Below are 23,229 nucleotides of genomic sequence, written 5' to 3' on the forward strand. Positions count from 1 at the left end.
ACGGTATATATAGCAGCCAATAACAGCCAATAAAATCAATTTTAGTGTAAAATGTAAGTTGTTACAACTATGGTCCTTAGTCTTTGTAAAAATAAAAATAAAACTCTCATCAATCACCAAAACATTGAGTCTTTGGCCTAAAGCAGTTTATTAATTAATACATTATAATTCTAACCATCACTGATGCCAGGAGAACTTGTCTTGAGTCAATGTATCTACTGCTGTTGAATTTAAAAGTTGACCCTTTCAAATAACATGTTTCTAGATATAAGTTTCAGTTTCACATTTGATTTTCTCCCAACTATTTACTTTTCCTTAAGGTATGCGTTTACCTGCATACTCGCCCAGACTAGCATTTTTGTCATAATTGTGTTTGTATTTGACCATTCAAGTGCAATAATCCACGAAAAAGAACTCAATTCAGCACATCAGGTTCACATCTGCTGGCCAGGCAGATAATTGGCTTCAGTACGTGACATGACTCAGAATGAAACATGACTGCCCCCTAATGATCATGTCTTTGCTGTGCTAAAGCATATCTTGTGTTCCTGCGTGCTACCGCATGATTTGGCAGGATCCCTTTCACTTTGGCACGCATTCTCAATGGCCACATTTGTATGGCCACGCATAATGTGTGTATGTGTCAGACCAGGGGTTTTCAAACCTGGAGGACCCCCTGCGCTGCACATTCTGTGTGTCTTCCTCATCTAACACACCTGATTCAACTCATCAGCTTATTAGTAGAGACTGCAAGACCTGAAGTGGGTGTGTCAGATAGAGGAGACAAAGGGTGTGTCTCAATCAGCTCCCTAGTTCAGTAGTCAGGGCACTGAATAGGGAGTCTGCCATTTTAAGGACAAAATCATAACGGTGCACTGAAAGTTTGCTCCCTAAAAAGTCCCACAATGCACCGTGAAATCCAGGGTGAATCAATGCTCACTATGTTCCCTTAACATAGTTAATGTTCTATGTTCTGTAGCATAAAAAACGTAAACCACGTGAGCCAACTCATTAACCTTGTCATATCCATTAACATTACCATTACCTCACTTCCGAGTGTGGTCATGATAGAAAATAAAATACACTGTGTTTGAAAGAATTATGATATTGTCCTCTGTTTTTAATGCAGTGCAGTGCAGTGCAATGAATTTAACATAAGGTTCTCAGCCTGCCAAATAAAAATGACAATGAATAAGAGAAAGAACAGAGCAACACTGACACTCACCTGTGTTTGGCTGAATTTTAGTTCACACAAACCTATTTAACCAACACCAAAGAACATGGACTGGAATAGTTGTGGTGTGTTGGAAAAGTACAGGGAACATAATCACCTTTAAATACAGTGCTGGTCAGAATTATTTGCCCCCTTGGTAAATATGATCAAAGATGGCTGTAAAAAAATAAATCTGCATTGTTAATCCTTTTGATATTTTATTAAAAAAAATTAGCAAAAATCGAACCTTTCATTGACGTAAAAGAACTGAAAGTGGGGGGGAAATCACATTATGAAATAAATGTTTTTCTCCAAAATACGTTGGGAACAATTATTTGCGCCCTTTTATTAAATACTTTTTGCAACCTCCTTTTTCCAAGATAACAGCTCTGAGTCTTCTCCTATAATGCCTGATGAGTTTGAAGAACACCTGACAAGAGATCAGAGAGCATTCCTCCATACAGAATCTCTCCAGATCCTTCAGATTCCCAGATCCATGTTGGCGCTTCTTCTCTTCAGTTCAGCCCACTCATTTTCTATAGGGTTCAGGTCAGGGACTGGGATGGCCATTGCAGATGCTTGGTTTTGTGCTCAGTGACACATTTTTGTTTTGATTTTGATGTTTGTTTTTGGAACACTGTCCTGTTGGAAGATCCAAACATGGCCCGTTATAAGATTTCTAGCAGAGGTTGTCAGGTTTTGATTTTTTATCTGTTGGTAAAACTGAGCATCTGCAATGGCCATCCCAGTCCCTGACCTGAACCCTATAGAAAATGAGTGGGCTGAACTGAAGAGAAGAAGCGCCAACATGGATCTGGGAATCTGAAGGATCTGGAGAGATTCTGTATGGAGGAATGCTCTCTGATCTCTTGTCAGGTGTTCTCCAAACTCATCAGGCATTATAGGAGAAGACTCAGAGCTTTTATCTTGGAAAAAGGAGGTTGCAAAAAGTATTTAATAAAAGGGGGCAACTAATTGTTCCCAACGTGTTTTGGAGAAAAACATTTATTTCATAATGTGATTTTTCCCCCACTTTCAATTCTTTTACTTCAATGAAAGGTTAGATTTTTGCTAATTTTTTTTTTAATAAAATAACAAAAGGATTAACAATGCAGATTTATTTTTTACAGCCATCTTTGATCATATTTACCAAGGGGGCAAATAATTCTGACCAACACTGTAGAAGTAGGGGGAACGTGTCACTCCATCCCCCACGGCTGCTATGCCCCTGATTTTCTGTTGAACTAGTTTGGTTTGTCTAAACAATTAAATTTGTTGGTTTTTTTCCCCCCCTGAAGTATGTTTTTGACTTTTAATAGAGAAAATGTTGACACAATACTAGTAATACTACTAAATAAGCATCATTTCTCAGTATTCACAGAAAGAGAAAAACATTCATTTGGGACTTCATTTATTACAAACCCTGTGCCTGATTCTCTCTTGTCATCCATCTCTGTCCTCCTGCTCATGTTGCCCAATGGACACAAGTTATATTCATTAAAACTTCAGAAAGCCAATTATGGTAATGATCTCTTTTACCATGGGAAGTGTCAGGGAGCTTGGCAGACGGACAGATGAGTATTTTAATTCCCTGCACAGATTTAATTCAGATCTCATTTAGATGAAAATGTCCTATTGAATAAATATGAGTTTTGGGAAAACTGAAGATTTTTTGGAATTCCTATGGAGAAAATGAATGGGGAAAATAAAAGTGAGCAGTCACTGTGTTCTATTATTTTGTCATAGCAATAAACTGTACAACACAGGAAAGTACTAATTTACTTATATTGCCATAAAGCACATAGTTGCCATAGAGATTACTTGACAGTTCTATTAAAGCAGTGAACAATGACTCCCAAATTGATGTAATAAAGCAAGTCAAAAGGCAATGATAGATTTATAATAATGAAGACATTTTTACATTTAATTGCAATAGGTCATTGATCTTAAATAGTTATAATAGAGCAGAGACAGCACAATCATTAAAATAGAGTAATGGCTGCACAATGTCTATAATAAAGCAATGTCAGCCTAATAGTTGTCACTGAGCAATGACTACACACTAATTACAAAGTATTTTTACTCAATGAAATAGTGCAGAGAAAATACATTAGTTCTATTTTGGCAATGCATACACAATTGATTTTAAAGTAATGTTCTATTATAAATAAAATACAGCATTTGCTTTATAGTATTTGTAATAAAACTGTGACACTGGTTACATGCACACTACAGAATCTCAGCATTATAGTTATAACTAGAATAATCCCGCAGCCAGAATAAGAATAGCATTTCATCTATTGCTTTGTATTTATTTGTATAGTGGAATTAATCTGAGTTTATTATGTTCAATTTAACATTCAACCACTTTCTTCTGTGTGTAGGCTCTTGAGGACACTGTCTCTAGAATGGTACTACAATAATGTGAAGAGTCGGTTTAAGAGATTTGGCAGTGCCAAAGTGCTGAAGACCCTCTACAGGAAACACATCATCGAAAGAGGAGCATTGTCTGAGTTACCAGGTACCAAATACACACATACATCCAGAATTTAGTGTGTGTATAATTGTTATATTTTAAGTAACATACAGCTCACTTTATCACATTTATGGGACTCGCACCCAAGTGCAATGTTGTACCATTTGAGCTACAGAGCAAGTCTACTCTGTCAGAAAGAAGTACAGAAGTACATATGCAGTTGATAATGTGATGCAAACGTCAAAATATATTCGTTTACAAATCATGCCCTATGGTAAAGTGTTTTGAGGTCATAAAATAGTATTGTACAAGGAGTCGCTCAAAGATAATTCTTAATTAATTGATAATCTGCCCTTGTGATAATTATTTGTGTGAACAAAAATTTGTTGTTTTACTGCACCTAGTGTTCATTTCAGCTGGAAACTGCAGTGAATTGTATGAGTTTTGCAAAAAGGTAGGTAGAGGCATATTTTTTCAACAAGACATTTAGTGTTTAGTTACATACAAAATTAGTGATACCACAGTAGGCTACAGATTAGCAAGTGATATATGCTAATGCTTTAGCATCTCCCAGCATCATGTTAGTATCACTATGCTAGCAGTTATACTAGAATAACTGACCTATATAGTTTTGCTATCAATCCATGTGATAAAAAGGGTAACAGTGCAATGGTGATAGTAGTAGCTCACTAGTCACTACTAAAACTATTTTATGTGTAGTATAGTGTAAAATGAAATAATCCCCTTACCATCAGACTAACACCCACATATACCTTTCATCTCTCTCTCTATCTCTCGCTATCAGAAGAAATAGGATTACTGCTGCTAGGCTTTCATTTGAAATGAGAAATGCGGATTATCCAACATGAGTCAGTGAGCACATTGAATGTGTGTGTGGACAGTGACGTAATGATTGAGTAACTTCCTCCTCCTCATAAATGATCTGTCGCTGCTTTATAGTTTCATTTGCACTCTAGTCCTCGTGTTTGTCTGTGTGCTTGTGTGTCATGAGGGTTCACGTCCTTGTACAGGTTAATCTGTGCAAGAGAGCGAGTATTTATGTGTAGTCGCAGTTTGTGTAGTTCAGCTATAGTTCGCTCATAAGCGAATGAATGCATGTTTGTGTGTTCAAGCTTGCTTGACTGTTTCTCTCTGTCCTTGAAAAACACACAGATCAAATTAAACAAGAAACATTGATGTGAAACATTGAAGTGATCTCACAGTAGGTCATGGCTGCAGTTGTTAAATGGTCTGTCTCTATAACACCACATTTTTACTGCACCCAGAGAGAGAGATAGAGCAAGGCAAAGAGACAGAACAGAGCAGATAGAGAAGCAATATTTATTTCATAGGTTTGATTAAATAATATCACTTTGACAATTACTTTTTAACACTGCAATCACAATACATTTGTTAGAGCAATGCATATGCTGTTTTGTGATGTATTAAACACATTTTAAAGTTAACTTTTTTGTATACCTGCTTACCGTTTTTTCAAATTGCTTAGACACTAAAAGTAGAACTTGAGGCCCACTTAGCGAAATACGGTGACTGGGAGGGGACATGTTCGGTTCACTTAGTTTTGTCGTGGCCACAACATATAAACTCGTGGGAACGTGATATTAAGTCGTGGGAACGTCATAATTTCTCGTGGCCACGACTTAATATGTTGAGGGAACGACAACATCCCTCATGTCCCTCATCCCAACAACATTGGCTTCAAAATGTTTAAGTAACCGGCCATTCAGAACTTCTACAAGCCAAAAAAAAGAAAAGAAAAGAAAAGAAATTAACTAGATTAACTACGTCACAGCTATAAAATTTGGATTTCATACATTCGTTTCTAATTCAAACAAAATCCTGTCATCCATCATCTCTTTCATCCTCATCATTTTCACCAAAAATGTGTTTTAGGTGGACAGATCAATTACAGTTCAAAAAAGAACATAAAATTTTTTAGAATGTTGGAAAATAATAATGTCTTTTATGTTAACCAAATGCTTTTTAATCTTCACTATTGCTTCAGTGCAAATGAACAAGCGTGCCGTTATTTTATGTTGCGTAGTGACGTGCATGTTTAAGTAAGCCAGATATGCGCAGATTATACGCAATGCGCTGTATGTAATATATCATGATGACTCACGAGTTGAGTATTTGCGCTAAATCTGCACAGATTTGGCTTCCATGAACTTCCCCAGCAAAGTGAGTCAACATCATAAGTAACATGCTAAATTGGCTAGTGATTTGACAGCGTTACGGTTCATTTTTACCCGCATTTGGCAGGTTGTTCGGCGGGTGTTCGTTTTAAACCCTGCCTACATGTATGAAAACACGTATACATAAATTGATCTCTTATAAATCAAAACTCAATATTTTCAGCCTCATGCATTTCTTTTTATTTTGTAAATATATATTGAATATGCATACAAGTCATCACCTTTATTTCTTTATCACTTCTGCTTTAAAACAGCTCTAACAAGCTAATAGTGTCATTACAGAGCTCAAGTCAATTCAGTGTTGATTCAGTTCAGTTCAATAACTATAAAGTTTAGCAATTGTGCATACATACAGTGTATTTGTGCACATATTGTACATGTGTAAGTACTATGACAAACTCCTGCACACTGAACAAGCAACAGGCACAAGAGAGTAGTTTTGCATTTTTCACATCTGTGTAGTTTGATGTGTATATGGCTAATCATTTGATGTTCGTGTGTAGAGTTACTATGCAAAAACAATTTTTAGAAGAGTTAAAATAGTTTTGAATGAAGTATTTTTTTTAATGAAGTGGTTTTGTGTGTAGAGAAATTGAGCCATAGTTTCAGGAATTGTAAGCAATTATTGATTTTTTTAACTATGAATTATCTATAAACTAATTGTTTGCAAATGATTTGTAAGTACTTTATTACTGTATACTTGTTATAAAGTGTTATCCATTAACATTATTTTATTATATGTATTTGTTACGTCCCCCAGCTCTGGTGTTTGTTGCTACACGTGTTTGAGTGTAGTGTCTCTTCCCCTCTTGATTACAGATGAGCCACACCTGAGCGGAGCCTGTATTTGCGCTACAAAAGGCTTCCTGGATCATTTCTGAAGAGTCTGCACATCACCCCGAGAGTCTGCACAACCGTGCTTGCTGGCTTTGAAAAATTGCCGTTCAGCCGTCCACCCGGCAGTAGAAAACGTTCCGCGTTTGTAGGTTTTTTTTGTTTTTTTAGTTTTTTTTTTTACTTTGGTGCGCACTTTAGGCGTCTTTTCGCGGTTTAATTATTATTTTGTACTTGATTTCGGTGCGCGTTTTAACCGTCGTTTCGTGTTAAAATGGCAACAGAGGAAGCATTTATTAAAGAACCCTCTAATGAGTTACTTTTTAAATTTTTTCGAAAGAGCAGTTGCTGAATTTAGCCGTAACTTATAAATTTGAGCTCACTTCTGCTGAAAAACGCACCAAAGACACAATCAAGGCCGTCTTACAAGCTGCTTTGGTTAGTCAGGGCATTTTGCCTGTAGAGAAACAATCTCCCGTGTCTACAGAAGCATTACAGCTGCAGATTCGGTTGAGAGAGTTAAGTATCAAAGAGAAAGAAATTGAGTTCGAGCGTGAGCGTATGCAAGCTCAGGCCCGTGGGAATGAACTTGAAAACCGACTGGCATTAAGAAAGTTAGAAATCGAGGCCCAGAAAGAAGGTGTCACTCCTTCTGACCCTAATTCATTTGATGTCACTCGCCACATCCGACTTGTGCCACCTTTTGTGGAAAAAGATGTGGAAAAATATTTTCCACACTTTGAGCGTGTCGCAACCAATTTAAATTGGCCAAAAACTGCATGGGCATTCCTCCTGCAATGCGTTTTAGTGGGAAGGGCGCAGGAGGTTTACTCGTCGCTAACAGTGGAGCAGAGCGGTGACTATGATATGGTGAAAGCATCAGTTCTGAGGTGCTATCAGCTGATCCCTGAAGCATATCGTCAGAAGTTTAGGAACTTAAAAAAAACTGAGCGTCAAACTTTTGTTGAATTCGGTCGAGATAAAGCAGCTCTGTTTGATCGTTGGTGCTCATCACAGCAGGTTGATAGTCAGGAGAAATTACGTGAACTAATTCTCTTAGAAGAATTTAAGAACTGTCTGCCAAACGCTGTGGCAACCTATTTAGCTGAGCAGAAGGCCGAGTCAATTTCTGAAGCTGCTATACTTGCTGACGAATATGTTTTAACACATAACATTGCCAAAGAACGTTTTCGTTTAAGAATTAATCCCTCTACGACCACTGATGTTGACACGAAAAAGACTGCAGTAAAACAAGAAGACAGACACTGTTTTTATTGTAAAAAGCCTGGGCATGTTATAGCAGACTGCTTAATATTGCAAAAAAAAAACAGTCCACAAAACCAATGGGTCTTGTTAGTTCTTCTTCAATTAATATATCGCCAGTCCTTCATGCAGAGATAAAGCCAGAGAAAACCCAGTCCATGTACGAGCCCTTTCTGACAAATGGGACCGTATCTGTGCCTGGTGAAGACGCTGTTGCTGTGTGCATTTTGCGAGATACGGGCGCTGCGCAGTCTTTCCTCCTCCGTGGCTTGTTGCCATTGTCTGAAAAGACTGCAACCGGTAGTAGTGTTCTTGTTAGAGGAATCGAGATGGGTTTTCTCGATGTTCCCTTACATTACGTGCATCTTGATTCAGATTTGGTGTGTGGTGATGTGGTTGTTGGCGTTCAGGACTCTTTACCAATCCCTGGAGTCACGTTTCTCCTTGGCAATGACTTAGCCGGGGGAAACGTGTGGAGCCGTGGCGATGTTCCACCTGAGGTTGTTTCGGTGCCACTCTTTCGAGAGGGTCCCGATGAGTGCGCACAGAAATTCCCCGAGGTTTTTCCCACTAATGTCGTCACTAGGTTGCAGACTCAGAGGTTAAGGGAGGCAGTACCTCCCAATGACGTCGACCTGAGTGACAGTTTCATTGCTCACCCCGCTGAATGTGAGAGGCTCTTCGAGCCCGCTTTTACTCAGTGCCGCAGTAGTCCTGTGCCTGTAGTGAACGATGAGGTAAGAGGGAAAAAACAATTAGATGTCTCATTGTCATTAGAGAAACTTATTAATGCTCAACAAAAAGACCCCACTCTTGTTTCATGTTTTAAAGCAGTTCGATCTTTTTCAGACCGTGAGAGTCCGACCTTTTTCATCAGAGATGGCTTACTTATGCGGAGGTGGAGACCTCAGAAAAGTAATGAGTGGAATGACATTGACCAAATTGTTTTGCCGTCTGAAAACAGACGCGTCATTCTGAGTGTTGCGCATGATGGTGTTTCTGGTCATTTAGGTGTGACTAAAACATTCAACCGTGTTCTTCATCACTTTTTTTGGCCTGGCCTGAAGCGGGATGTGCGGCGGTATTGTAAAACGTGCCATGTCTGTCAGGTTAGTGGTAAACCAAACCAGACAATTCCACCTGCACCGTTGTACCCCATACCCGCCATCGGTGAGCCTTTTGAAAAGGTAATAATTGACTGCGTCGGTCCTCTTCCACGGTCAAAAAGTGGATATCAGTATCTATTAACATTTATGTGTACCGCTACTCGCTTCCCCGAGGCGGTGCCTCTGAGGAAGATCACTGCTAAAGTCGTGTGCAGGGCTTTGTTAAAATTCTTTTCTTTTGTGGGGCTACCAAAAATCGTTCAAAGTGACCAAGGAAAAAATTTTACTTTGCGTGTCTTTTCTCAAGTCCTAAAGTCGCTCCAAATTAAGCACCGCATTTCTAGCGCGTTCCATCCGGAGAGTCAAGGCGCTCTCGATCGTTACCATCAGACGCTAAAATCTATGCTGCGTGCATATTGTTTGGAGGTGGGTACAGACTGGGAAGAGGCGATTCCTTTGATGCTTATGGCCTCTAGAGAAGTCGTGCAAGAGTCAATCGGTTTCAGCCCTGCAGAGCTAGTGTTTGCTCACAACGTTCGCACACCATTGAGCGTCATTAAAGATCAGTGGCTGAGCAAACCTACTTCTCGTAGCGCGTTACAGTTCATAAGCGACGTTCGCAGCCGACTACACAGGGCGTGTGAACTCGCTAGAGAGAATTTAGAAAAGACTCAATCTAACATGAAAACGTGGTATGATCAAAAAGCAAGAGCCCGTTCGTTTAAACCAGGAGACCAAGTGTTGGTTCTTTTTCCCGTGCCCGGCTCTGTTTTTCAGGCACGATTTAGAGGGCCATATACTGTGGAAAAGAAAATATCTGATCTGGATTATGTAATTTTATCCCCAGATAAGCGACGGCATTCTCGCATCTGTCATGTAAACATGCTCAAGCCATATTATAAGCGTGAATGTGTTAAAACTGACTTGTGTAATCTTAACTTACCCAGTCCAGTCGAGTCTGTGTTGCTCTCTTCACTGGTGGAGGATGATGACGCGGTGACTCCTCCGTCGCGATGCGTGATTGAGGGTCGACTAAATACCTCCCAATGACGTCGACCTGAGTGACAGTTTCATTGCTCACCCCGCTGAATGTGAGAGGCTCTTCGAGCCCGCTTTTACTCAGTGCCGCAGTAGTCCTGTGCCTGTAGTGAACGATGAGGTAAGAGGGAAAAAACAATTAGATGTCTCATTGTCATTAGAGAAACTTATTAATGCTCAACAAAAAGACCCCACTCTTGTTTCATGTTTTAAAGCAGTTCGATCTTTTTCAGACCGTGCAAGTGAGAGTCCGACCTTTTTCATCAGAGATGGCTTACTTATGCGGAGGTGGAGACCTCAGAAAAGTAATGAGTGGAATGACACTGGGTACAGACTGGGAAGAGGCGGGAAAAGTAATGAGTGGAAAGACACTGGGTACACTGGGAAAAGTAATGAGTGGAAAGACACTGGGTACAGACTGGGAAGAGGCGATTCCTTTGATGCTTATGGCCTCTAGAGAAGTCGTGCAAGAGTCAATCGGTTTCAGCCCTGCAGAGCTAGTGTTTGCTCACAACGTTCGCACACCATTGAGCGTCATTAAAGATCAGTGGCTGAGCAAACCTACTTCTCGTAGCGCGTTACAGTTCATAAGCGACGTTCGCAGCCGACTACACAGGGCGTGTGAACTCGCTAGAGAGAATTTAGAAAAGACTCAATCTAACATGAAAACGTGGTATGATCAAAAAGCAAGAGCCCGTTCGTTTAAACCAGGAGACCAAGTGTTGGTTCTTTTTCCCGTGCCCGGCTCTGTTTTTCAGGCACGATTTAGAGGGCCATATACTGTGGAAAAGAAAATATCTGATCTGGATTATGTAATTTTATCCCCAGATAAGCGACGGCATTCTCGCATCTGTCATGTAAACATGCTCAAGCCATATTATAAGCGTGAATGTGTTAAAACTGACTTGTGTAATCTTAACTTACCCAGTCCAGTCGAGTCTGTGTTGCTCTCTTCACTGGTGGAGGATGATGACGCGGTGACTCCTCCGTCGCGATGCGTGATTGAGGGTCGACTAAATAACTCTGCTGTGCTGTCGGTCATTGCAAACCATTTGCCACATTTAACTCCCGCTCAAACAGCTGACATGTTGTCTGTAATAGGGGATTTCCCTGAGTTATTCGGAGATGTTCCAACCGTAACTTCAGTCCTGGAACATGACATAGACGTGGGTGATAAAGGCCCGATTAAACAGCACCCATATAGGGTAAATCCGGAAAAGCGAGCTATCCTGCAGCGGGAGGTTGAGTACATGTTAAAGAATAATATTGCTGAGCCTAGCTTTAGCCCTTGGAGCTCCCCGTGCCTTTTAGTTGGCAAACCTGACGGCACTCACAGGTTTTGTACGGACTACAGGCGTGTTAATGCCATCACTCTGCCAGACTGTTTTCCGTTACCACGGATGGATGTGTAGACCGTGTGGGCTCGGCCACGTTTGTCACTAAAATCGACCTCCTAAAAGGTTACTGGCAAGTGCCTCTTACACCTAGGGCGAAACAAATATCAGCTTTTGTGACCCCAGATGCATTTATGCATTATAAAGTTATGGCTTTCGGAATGCGAAACGCTCCTGCCTCGTTCCAGCGTTTAGTAAATATTGTTTTAGCTGGAATGTCAAATTGCGAAGCGTATTTGGACGACATATTCCTATATAGTACACACTGGTCCGAACACTTCGAGAGCTTTTCCGTAGGCTATCCAATGCAAATCTCACCATTAATCTAGCCAAATGTGAGTTCGGAAAAGCCACTGTTACCTATGTGGGGCTGGAAGTTGGCAGAGGACATGTTTTGCCAGTAATGGCTAAAGTGGCCATTATTCAAGAGTTGCGTGTGCCTTGTGATTGCCGTGCGTTACGCCGATTCTTAGGAATGGTAGGCTACTATCGTAGTTTTTGTAAGAACATTTCGACTGTAGTATGTCCCCTCACTAACCTATTGAGCCCCAAAACTAAATTTGACTGGACGGAGTCCTGTAATAGAGCATTTGAAAACGTCAAAGCTCTCTTGTTGACTGCTCCCATGCTGGCTGCGCCAGACTTCAACAAACCGTTTCAGCTTGCTGTAGACGCCAGCAACGTAGGCGTCGGTGCCGTACTTTTACAATCAGGCGCTGATAACATAAACCATCCCGTAAGTTTCTTTTCTAAGAAATTAAATTCTGCCCAGCGAAAGTACTCCACTATCGAACAAGAGACTTTGGCCTTAGTACTAGCCATTCAGCACTTCGAAGTGTATTTAGGCTCTACAGTACATCCAATTAAGGTCTATACTGACCATGACCCACTCAAATTCCTCAGTCGCATGTACAATTCAAACCGTAGGTTAATGCGCTGGAGTCTATTGCTTCAACCGTTTAACCTCCAAATTGTGCATGTCCGGGGAATAGACAATATTATTGCAGATGCGTTGTCTAGGGTGGATGCTTAATATTAAGATGTAGATAGATATTTTTATTTTTTTTGCCTTTTATAAAAAAAAAGGGTTTTGTTTGTTATGAAGAATTTGCATGTGTCCTTATTGATTAGAAATTCCTAACAATTTCTTCTCCTAGGTGGCCTATATCTAGGTTATAGTTAATAATAATACCTCTGTGTAATTCTAAGTATCTTCACATGCAGGTACGCCTTGTTCGGAGGTACTGATTATTTGTAGCTGGAACTCTATTCTCTGGGTTGGTTCGAACAGTGAGCTGAACACAGAACAAAAAGAGTTTTCATATTCAATGTATGGCGACAGGTCACCATTTTTGGGGTGGGGGTGTTACGTCCCCCAGCTCTGGTGTTTGTTGCTACACGTGTTTGAGTGTAGTGCCTCTTCCCCTCTTGATTACAGATGAGCCACACCTGAGCGGAGCCTGTATTTGCGCTACAAAAGGCTTCCTGGATCATTTCTGAAGACGCGCACCCCGAGAGTCTGCACAACCGTGCTTGCTGGCTTTGAAAAATTGCCGTTCAGCCGTCCACCCGGCAGTAGAAAACGTTCCGCGTTTGTAGTTTTTTGTTATGTTTTGTTTGCTGATTGTTAAGCGACCTTTCTAATATCCATTCTGTTTAATAAAACACCCCTATATTATTATTGATACGAGCTGTTCGGTGTGCGTCTCTCCTTTATGTTAAGGGTGGTGTCCGACCGCCCGTAACAGTATTTAATAATTACTTTTATTAAATTGTTTTTAGAACAATTTATAATCAACTATATTAGCAATTGTATCAAACAATTAGCAATCAACATTATTTTACAACGAATCATTTATTATAAGGTTTTCAAATTGCAAATAATGTAATGGAAAACAGATGCAAATGGGGATTTATTTATAACTGTAATATTTATAATATATATATTTTTTTTTCTAATGCTTCTTATCACGAATCATAATCGCAATTTCAACTTCACCTGTGCTAGATAGTGTCACCTTGATGTCATAGAACAATCTGTTAAGCTCTGGTCTGGCAAATATGGAGATGAACCTTTCAGCTGGGTTTGTGTATGTATGTGTAATGAATACCACTGGAGGCAGATTGATGTGAGAACCCAAGTTCAACTTTAATTCCAAAACATGATCGGAGAACGAGAACGAGAACGAGCAGTAGTACAGGAAACAATCAATACTCGACAAAGACACAGGGCAAACATGAGGGCTTAAACACACAGACTAATTACAAGACAAGGAACACCTGTGAACAATGATCAGACGATTAACCAATGACAAGACACATGGCAGGATCACATGACAAACAGGGAATCACATGACAAGACAGAAACATGACAATGACAAGAAACAAGAAACAAAACCCAAAATGTGACAGTATAGCCCCTTTCACACAGCGCTTTGAACCCGGGAAATTGCCGGCAAATTGCCAGAGTGCCTTCTGTGTGAACGCAAATACGACCCGGGATTGATGCCAGGATCGATGCCGGGTTGGGGACCTAGTAACATTGCCGTGTTCAGTCCCGGAACTCGCGCTGTGTGAACAAAAGCCGTAATAATGCCGTGTCGTAGTGATGACGAAGCCAGGATCGTTCCCCAGCTGTGAAACGGTGTGTAATGCGCAAGTTTATGATCGAATCAGAGAAAAAAAATGCACAAGCGTGGTTTTTCGAGAGAGAAATCGCAGCTCATAAGCAAACTTAAGACGCTGCTGAGACATTAAAGTCACATCGATGTCACATGCCTTTACGGGATTTTTACGGGTTGTGTGTGATTTTACGGGCACTCTCTGATTCCGGAAAATCACTGGCAGTGTGAATAAACCAAAATCAAACGAACCCGAGTCAAATCCCGGATCACTTTATCCATGTATTTTCCGGAATCTCTGTGTGAAAGGGGCTTATGTGTGTCTAAGTTGACCTTGATTTGTGTGTCTTTGAGCTGTAGGGAATATGACTCATCCATACTCTAAAAATCTGTGTATGAGTTCATATAAATAAGAGAGAGTAATACAGACATGTGTTTTGTGTGCTGTATATGTAACAGATTGGAAGTCTGTTAATTTTAAATAAATCTAGATTCCCAGCCACACCAACACAGAGAGAAAGACACAAGAAATACCCAAAATAGTATTTTATTATTTTTTTAAAAGTTAAATTTAAAAGGGCAGCAAAATCACAATTTCCTCCTCAAAAACCAGGGGAGACAATAAAAACCATGAATTTGTCCAATATTCTGTCCCAGGGTGAAACAATACCCAAATCCAGTCCAGCCTGGATTTAGCTCCGTGTTTCACCTGCCGCCGGCAAGGAATGTCTGTTTCAGCGAGACCTCAAATAGCCGATTCCAATCCCGAAAAATCCCGGACCAGGATTTCCGCAGCGCCGCTCTGCGTCTGTCAGTGGAGAGATCGTGAAATCAATGGGCAGCTTGCTCGTAGCCCGGCAACTTAAAAAAATCTTAGATGACTAAAATGACAACTTTCCTTTCCTACTACAAGTGGGTTCATCAACAATGCTATCGTGTCTGCTGCTCTGCCGTCGGCTCCTGGATCTGACACCTTAGCAGAAATGGACATCTAAGAACGCCTCCTTTAACTCAGATGTTAAAAACACACACGCGCATCAGCGTGGGAAAAAAGAACCACTTCCCTTTAGTCGGAGTTTTGTGAGCGTTGACACTGCAGAGTCTGGCATTCGGCTCCACCAGGCGCAGGAAGTCCAGCCAGCAACAACACTGAGGGAAAAGAAGATCAGCAAAAGTCCGCTTCAGCACACGGCTCGTTCATCTGTCCAGAGCATTCTCTCTCCCGGTAAGAGATCTAGCGTCCTTTTTATTGGGAGTGATCTAATCAGCTGGCAAATTAGATCGCTGATGTGAACGGGGTTCTACAGGTGTGTCAATTAGTGTTTGTTGTTGTTGCAGTTTGTGAAGGAGGAAAAACAGTACCATCAATGGTCCAGCAAAATCACAGCAAACAAGGAAAAACCACAGCAACAATATAAAAGTGAATCCACCACAAACAATATAATAAATTAATCCACAGCAAACAAATATGAAAGTTAAGGCAGAAATTGCTATATCAATCAATAACAATTTCCAAAATAAAATAAGGTTAACCAATCAATCACACTGCTCCACTTATTTTGTATTATATGACACTCCTCCCCCCCTTAACAGTTGTCGTCCCGACAAAGTCTTAGTGTCCATACCTGTCTGGGGGCCTACCCCTATTTTGTCTCTGGGACCTACGCAGAGGTGATCTGTCTCCTGGCTCAGGTCTCACAATAGGGGCTACTGGGTCATCGTCCACTGAAACTGCAGGAGGGGCACAGGCTATGGGCACAAAGGTCAGAGGTAACGAAAAAGGCCCAGGATACAGGGCATTCAAAAGATTGGGGTTCACCGTTTCAGTCTCTGGGGCTTGTTGAGGCTCCTCAGGGGGGTTGAAAAGGCAAGGCCTTAGGTGATTCCGATGAATTGTCCTGATGGGGCCTTCTTTTCCTTCAGGCTTTATCTGGAAAACTGCCAGGCCTGGGCGTAGTTGGTCCATAACCACATAGAGTTGGGGCTGCCAGTGCGGTGCCAACTTCCCTTGTTCTCTACGGCGGAAGTTGCGCAGGAGCACCCGCTCTCCGGGCAACAAGGGGAGTTTCTTTGTTTTCTGATCATACCTGGCCTTGTCCCGCATTCTGCTTTCTCTGTTTTTTGCTGCCACCTGTCTGTAGACTCTCTGTAGGGTCTGGTTGTGTTGGTGAACCCAACCCTCCAAGTCTTGTCTTTGGGTCAATGGTGGCGCCCCAACAGCCGTTTCTACTGGCAGGCGGGCGTGTCGGCCAAACATGACAAAGTGTGGGGTCAGTCCAGTGGTCTCATGAGGGGTGTTGTTATACATCTGCAGGAGAGTCGGCAAATGATCTGGCCACCGCACTTGGTCTTCTGGACTCAGTGTTCCTAAAAGAGACAGAACAGTCTTGTTAAACCTTTCGCAGGCCCCATTTCCTTGGGGCCTGTAGGGTGTAGTTCGAACTTTGGCACACCCATACAGACTGCACAGCTGTGCCACCATGGTTGACTCAAAGGCTGCTCCTTGATCTGAGAGGATTCGTTCTGGACACCCCCATGGCTGGATAAGATAGCGCCAAAGGGCACGTGTCGTAGTGGCTGCTGTCTGGTCTTTTGTGGGGACAGCCCATCCATACTTGGAGAAAAGGTCAGTTATTACCAACAGATAAGTGTCACCATGCCTACCAAGAGACAAATAGTCAATTGAAACGGTTTCCAAAGGGTATGATGTAAGAATAGGCACCAAGGGTGCCCTTACCTCTGGTCCTCTTTTCTGTTGAGTGCAAATTGAACATTTGGATGCCCAGTCTTGCAAGTCAGCACCCATCCCGGGCCAAAAGAAGGTTTTTCTCAGCAAGCCCTCGACCTTGGCTATCCCCATATGGCCTGAGGCATTGTGATACTTCTCCCACAACTTATAAGTCTTGTCTTTGGGAACCACGATTTGATAGAGGCTCAACCCTGTATGACGCTCTTGGGCCCTCCGCTTTAACACACCCTCCTGGATGTGTAATCGACTCCATTCCCTTAAGAGGCGTTTAGTTGCAGGTAGGCACGCTTTCCTCTCTTCGGCTCCTGGAAAACAATTTCCAACCACCCAACCCTTCATTTGGGCCACCGTCTGGTCTTTCTCCTGCCAATCCCTCCAATGGTCTTCGGCTTCTGTGCTAGCCTCTGACTCCACCACTGCTGTCTCCACTTGGGCCTGTCGGTTGAATCCTGTTTCCTGTGGTAACCTGGACAAGACATCAGCATTACGATTGGAAGCGCCAGGGCGATACTTAAGTTCAAAGTCAAAATTCGCCAGCTGCGCTGCCCACCGCTGTTCTGTGGCCCCCAAGTGTGCCGTATTCAGGTGGACCAGAGGGTTATTATCCGTAAAGGCCAGGAATTTATTGCCCCACAAATAGTCTTTGAACTTTTCGGTGACAGCCCATTTAAGGGCTAAAAACTCCAGTTTAAAAGAACTGTAGTTTTGGTCATTCCTCTCGGTGGGGTTAAGGCTCCTGCTGGCATAGGGTATAACTCTCTCTCTACCATCCTGTAGCTGTGCCAACACAGCCCCCAAACCTCCAAGGCTGGCGTCCGTGTAAAGATGGAAAGGTTTTGAGAAGTCTGCATATGCCAAGATTGGGGCACTCACCAGAGCAGTCTTCAGAGAATCAAATGCCATCTGGCAATCTGTGGTCCAGTTGACGGAAGCATTTCCTCTCCGCATACTAGCAGAACCTACTAGGAGAGCATTTAGGGGTGCAGCTATTTTAGAAAAACCTTTTACAAATCTTCTGTAGTACCCCACAAACCCAAGGAATGAGCGTACCTGCTTAATGGTAAAGGGGATGGGCCAGTTCTCAACAACAACTGTCTTTTCGGGATCTGTGGATATTCCCTCACCAGAGATGACATGGCCAAGGTAGGTGATTTTCCTCTGGAATAGGCTACATTTATGGGGCTGCAACTTTAAGCCATGGGCTGCCAGCTTCTCAAAAACCTGCTCCAGGTGACTGATATGGGTGTCAAAGTCTGGGGAGTATACAACAACATCATCCAAGTAGATCAGGAGAGAGTCATGGACCTGCCCACCCAGGCACCGCTGCATCAGGCGTTGAAATGTTGCAAGTGCATTACAGAGGCCAAAGGGCATCCTCTGGAACTCGTACAAGCCCAAGGGTGTGGTGAATGCAGTCTTCTCTCGATCCTTCGGGTCCACATCTACTTGCCAATATCCACTGGCCAGGTCAAGGGTAGAATACCAAGCAGCTTGCTTGAGGCTGGTGAGAGATTCTTCTATCCTTGGCAAGGGATAGGCATCTTTGTGGGTTAGGGCGTTCAGCTTCCTGTAGTCCACGCAAAAGCGCCAGGATCCATCCTTCTTTTTCACAAGGACAATTGGTGCTGCCCAAGGGCTGGAGCTTTCCCTTATGACATCATTATCCAGCATGTTTTGCAGAAGTTCCCTCAATTCAGGGTAAAGGCTTGGTGGAACTGGCCTGTAGCTCTCCCTGCTGGGTGGTGCAGAACCTGTAGGTATGGAGTGGAGGACTGCACTGGTCTGGCCAAAGTCCTCATGACCTGCTGCAAAGATGTCTCTCCATCGCTGTAACAGTGAGTCCATCTTCTGTTGTTGGTCTGTTGTTAAGCCATCACCTTTCAGCAGGTTGACTTGGATGCTGATCTTTTGTGCTGATGTGGTTGGTCTGCACATCCACTTCCACCACACCTGGATCTAAAGTCTTCAAAACAAGGTCCTTTTCCCCTCGAATCTGCCTTGGGTCAACCTGGAAAACATTAGCAAGGGGGCGGCGTTGAGGTATCAATATGGGGTAAGGATTGAGGTTACGTACCCTTATAGGGAGGCGTCCTTTCACCACAGTAGTAACAGTCCGGGCCACCTGCCACTCGCCATCTCTTTCTGGGCTCTCCACCAAAACACAAAGATCCGACCCAGCTTTTGCGCCATAGAGGTGTGTCCACAGCACCATCTCACTGTTTGGAGGCAAATAAACTGGGTCTTGGCGGGTTAACCTGGCCACTCCAATCTGTCCATCGGATGATTCAGCCTGTGAAACCTTTTGACAGACTGTGAAACCTTTTGCAAAAGCATGCTCCCATTCCCCCTTTGCTTCACGTGACATAGTTGCACCGAAGACAGTCAGGGCAGGGTGAACTCCCTGAAACAGCGCTTTCCAACAATGTGAAATGACATTCATCCCTAGAATACCCCTTTCAGCACTCAGGCACTCATCCTTTACAATGATAACCCCTTTACCTGGCACGGTAACTCCTCCCACTGAAAAATTCAAGATGGCGTAGCCAGTATATGGGATCTGTAGTCCATTGGCTGCTTTTAGAGAAAGCCAGTGCAGATCTTGTGGGCTTCGCTTCTGCTCTCCGCTCAGCCATTTCTGGAAGAAAGTTTCACTGAACAATGTAACTTGTGAGCCTGTATCAAGCAAGCAGGGCAATTTCACTCCTGCAACAACAACTTCAACTCCTGGACACGTCCCCACCAGGGATGGTTTGTCAGTTTGGTTTCCCTGGTCCCCCTCCCCAACCACCTGGCTCTCAGTGGTTGGGGCTGTTAGTTTAACTGCCTCCTCCCCTGTTGACAGTACCTCTGAATGTGACCAGCCTTCCCACAGCCTCTGCAGATTGGTTTGCCCCGTTCGTCCCATTCCAAAGTCTGGTGACGCCTGGGGGAGGCAGTATAGCGGCCTTCCTGAACAGCCCCCCTAGGGGATAAAGGCGGATCTCTATGCACCCAAGTCTGAGGAGAAAGTTGGCGTTTAATCTCATCAGTTAAGGTTTCTTTAATAACAGAAAGTTGGTCTGTAATTTCTTTTCTAAGTTCGGCTCTTACTGTCTCCCTCCACTCCTCTAGGCTTGGTGCAACCATGGATTGGTTAGTCTGTGGCACAAAGATACGTGAGGCACAGACAGGCTCCATCTTCAACTCAACTTCTAATGCTCTCACTTCACTACACACCTCAGTGAAGGACAATGTAGGTTTTCTACGCACCTGCCTTTGGAGTTCCTGTTGCACCACACCAGGCCTCAAACCCAGGACAAGCTGGTCCCTAATAGTCATCTCATCCTGGGCAGAGCCAGCTGGTTCCTGCTCCCTCCATGTGGAAAATAATTCCCGGAGACGGAGAATGAAAGCAGAAACAGTTTCCTCTTCCTGTTGATGACATTTAAAAAATTGTGCCCAGATCTGGGCTACTGGTGTTACACGCCCATACAGCCTCTTTAACTCACTCAGCAGGTCTACACTTGTTAAGCGTCTTCCTGGATTCAGTAGCCTCTTCTCTCTTTTTGCCTCACCCTCAAGTGCCCCATATATAAAGTCAATTTTCTGTTCCTCATTTAACCCTTGTGCCCTCAGCATAGCCTGTACCTGCCCACTCCATTCAGAAAAACTCATTTTACTTGAGTCACCATTAAACCTTGGGATCCATGGGACCCCCATAAACCAAGGCATCATCATTGCATTTATCACAGGCTGACTAAATGGAACATTTTCTAGTCTGGCCCCAGTTCCTTGTGACACATTACACCCTGGGCCTTCAGGCTGCCCTTCATTTTCATCTGCCATTCTTCACTGTGTGGTGTGGAAAGGGAACCCTGCCAGACTACGCCACTAATGTAACAGATTGGAAGTCTGTTAATTTTAAATAAATCTAGATTCCCAGCCACACCAACACAGAGAGAAAGACACAAGAAATACCCAAAATAGTATTTTATTATTTTTTTTAAAGTTAAATTTAAAAGGGCAGCAAAATCACAATTTCCTCCTCAAAAACCAGGGGAGACAATAAAAACCATGAATTTGTCCAATATTCTGTCCCAGGGTGAAACAATACCTAAATCCAGTCCAGCCTGGATTTAGCTCCGTGTTTCACCTGCCGGCAAGGAATGTCTGTTTCAGCGAGACCTCAAATAGCCGATTCCAATCCCGAAAAAATCCCGGACCAGGATTTCCGCAGCGCCGCTCTGCATCTGTCAGTGGAGAGATCGTGAAATCAATGGGCAGCTTGCTCGTAGCCCGGCAACTTAAAAAAATCTTAGATGACTAAAATGACATCTTTCCTTTCCTACTACAAGTGGGCTCATCAACAATGCTATCGTGTCTGCTGCTCTGCCGTCGGCTCCTGGATCTGACACCTTAGCAGAAATGGACATCTAAGAACGCCTCCTTTAACTCAGATGTTAAAAACACACACGCGCATCAGCGTGGGAAAAAAGAACCACTTCCCTTTAGTCGGAGTTTTGTGAGCGTTGACACTGCAGAGTCTGGCATTCGGCTCCACCAGGCGCAGGAAGTCCAGCCAGCAACAACACCGAGGGAAAAGAAGATCAGCAAAAGTCCGCTTCAGCACACGGCTCGTTCATCTGTCCAGAGCGTTCTCTCTCCCGGTAAGAGATCTAGCGTCCTTTTTATTGGGAGTGATCTAATCAGCTGGCAAATTAGATCGCTGATGTGAACGGGGTTCTACAGGTGTGTCAATTAGTGTTTGTTGTTGTTGCAGTTTGTGAAGGAGGAAAAACAGTACCATCAATGGTCCAGCAAAATCACAGCAAACAAGGAAAAACCACAGCAACAATATAAAAGTGAATCCACCACAAACAATATAATAAATTAATCCACAGCAAACAAATATGAAAGTTAAGGCAGAAATTGCTATATCAATCAATAACAATTTCCAAAATAAAATAAGGTTAACCAATCAATCACACTGCTCCACTTATTTTGTATTATATGACATATACACTGAAAAATGCCTTGCAAGGTTACCACATTTTTATTTTTATGGTTTATGTGTTTGGGTGTGACAAAGATCACATATTATACTGTTGTCATAGTGTACAACTGTGCCATTATCAGTTTGTCAGACGCACACATACTGTTTCTAGATTTTCAGCTTGTTTTCAGACAAATTAAGGGCTATTCTTAGAACTGATAGTCTGTCAGTGAGTGAGTCTGCTAGTCTATATCAGTTTGTGTGTACACACAAATGAACTGACATTTCCTAAATTAACTCATTTGAATTCTCAGTGTTTCTAAATTGAAAGTCATTTCATAGTGTGTGATCCTAAGCTATGAGCCAGACTCAGTTTAAATGACTCTGTGAAGGTGGGACTCAAGAGGTGATATGATTTCCTGCAGTGTATGTAGACTTTTCCAGTGTCCAGATCATATTTCCTGTTTCTGCTTTGCTGTGGATACCAGGACCTTCAATCTTTTGTGAGATTACTCTTGAACCATACAGTATAAGATTTTGAATGACCAATGCCAATATGGATTTTATTTTATTTTACACAATATTTACTCAAAACTTAAAAACAGTCATTCTGCTTGTGTTTCCCCTACGTGTATTTATTAAAAACTGTTGATTCTGTATTCTCCTTCGTTGTAAGCTCCTTTATATAGCCACAGCGTGACAGTTTTTTTTTTTTTTTTTTTTTTTTTTTTACATTTCTGATGTTTTATTTTATATTAAAAATGTATTATTATTTGTAGTAGAAGTAGGTATTGTATTATTTTACTATTATAGTTTCTGTTGTTGATTATTATATTATATTATATTATATTATATTATATTATATTATATTATATTATATTATATTATATTTGTATTTATTTAAAACTCAAAAACAGCAATTTATATTATTTATTATTATTTAAATTATTATAAATTATAATAATATGATTTATTTGTTTTATTTTATTTTTGTATGATCATTTTATAAAATATTTACTCAAAATATTATGTGAAAAATTTAATTATAAAAGTGGCTGTTTTGGAGTTTTTTATTTTTTTATTTTTAAACATTTTAGTGGCAGTAGTAGTTGTTGTTGTTGTATGTTATTTTGAAGAGTATTAACTCAAAACAGCTATTTCAGGTGTTGATTTTTTTAAATTATATGTTTTATTATTAAATATTATTTCATTATGATTCTTTTATTTTACACAATATTTACTCAAAACTCAAAAACAGCCATTCCTGATGTTTCTAATGATAATGGCTCTCCAATCATGCAGTAAACATGACAATCTCTGCCTGGCTGCGTTCTGCTAGTAGTGATA

The 23,229-nt window shown here is 41.9% G+C and overlaps 1 protein-coding gene across 1 annotated transcript in view; it reads left to right on the forward strand.

Moving 5' to 3' along the window:
* The window catches only part of myripb (myosin VIIA and Rab interacting protein b), a 276,968-nt gene that overhangs the window by 220,459 nt on the left and 33,280 nt on the right, over positions 1 to 23,229 (forward strand). The window contains exon 4 of the mRNA XM_084102756.1: positions 3,598 to 3,734. Within this exon, the coding sequence (XP_083958882.1) occupies positions 3,598 to 3,734 (137 nt within the window). The remainder of the gene's footprint in view (positions 1 to 3,597; positions 3,735 to 23,229) is intronic.

The sequence above is a fragment of the Abramis brama genome, assembly GCF_963993115.1.
Source record: "Abramis brama genome assembly, chromosome: 24".
Lineage (NCBI taxonomy): Eukaryota > Metazoa > Chordata > Actinopteri > Cypriniformes > Leuciscidae > Abramis > Abramis brama.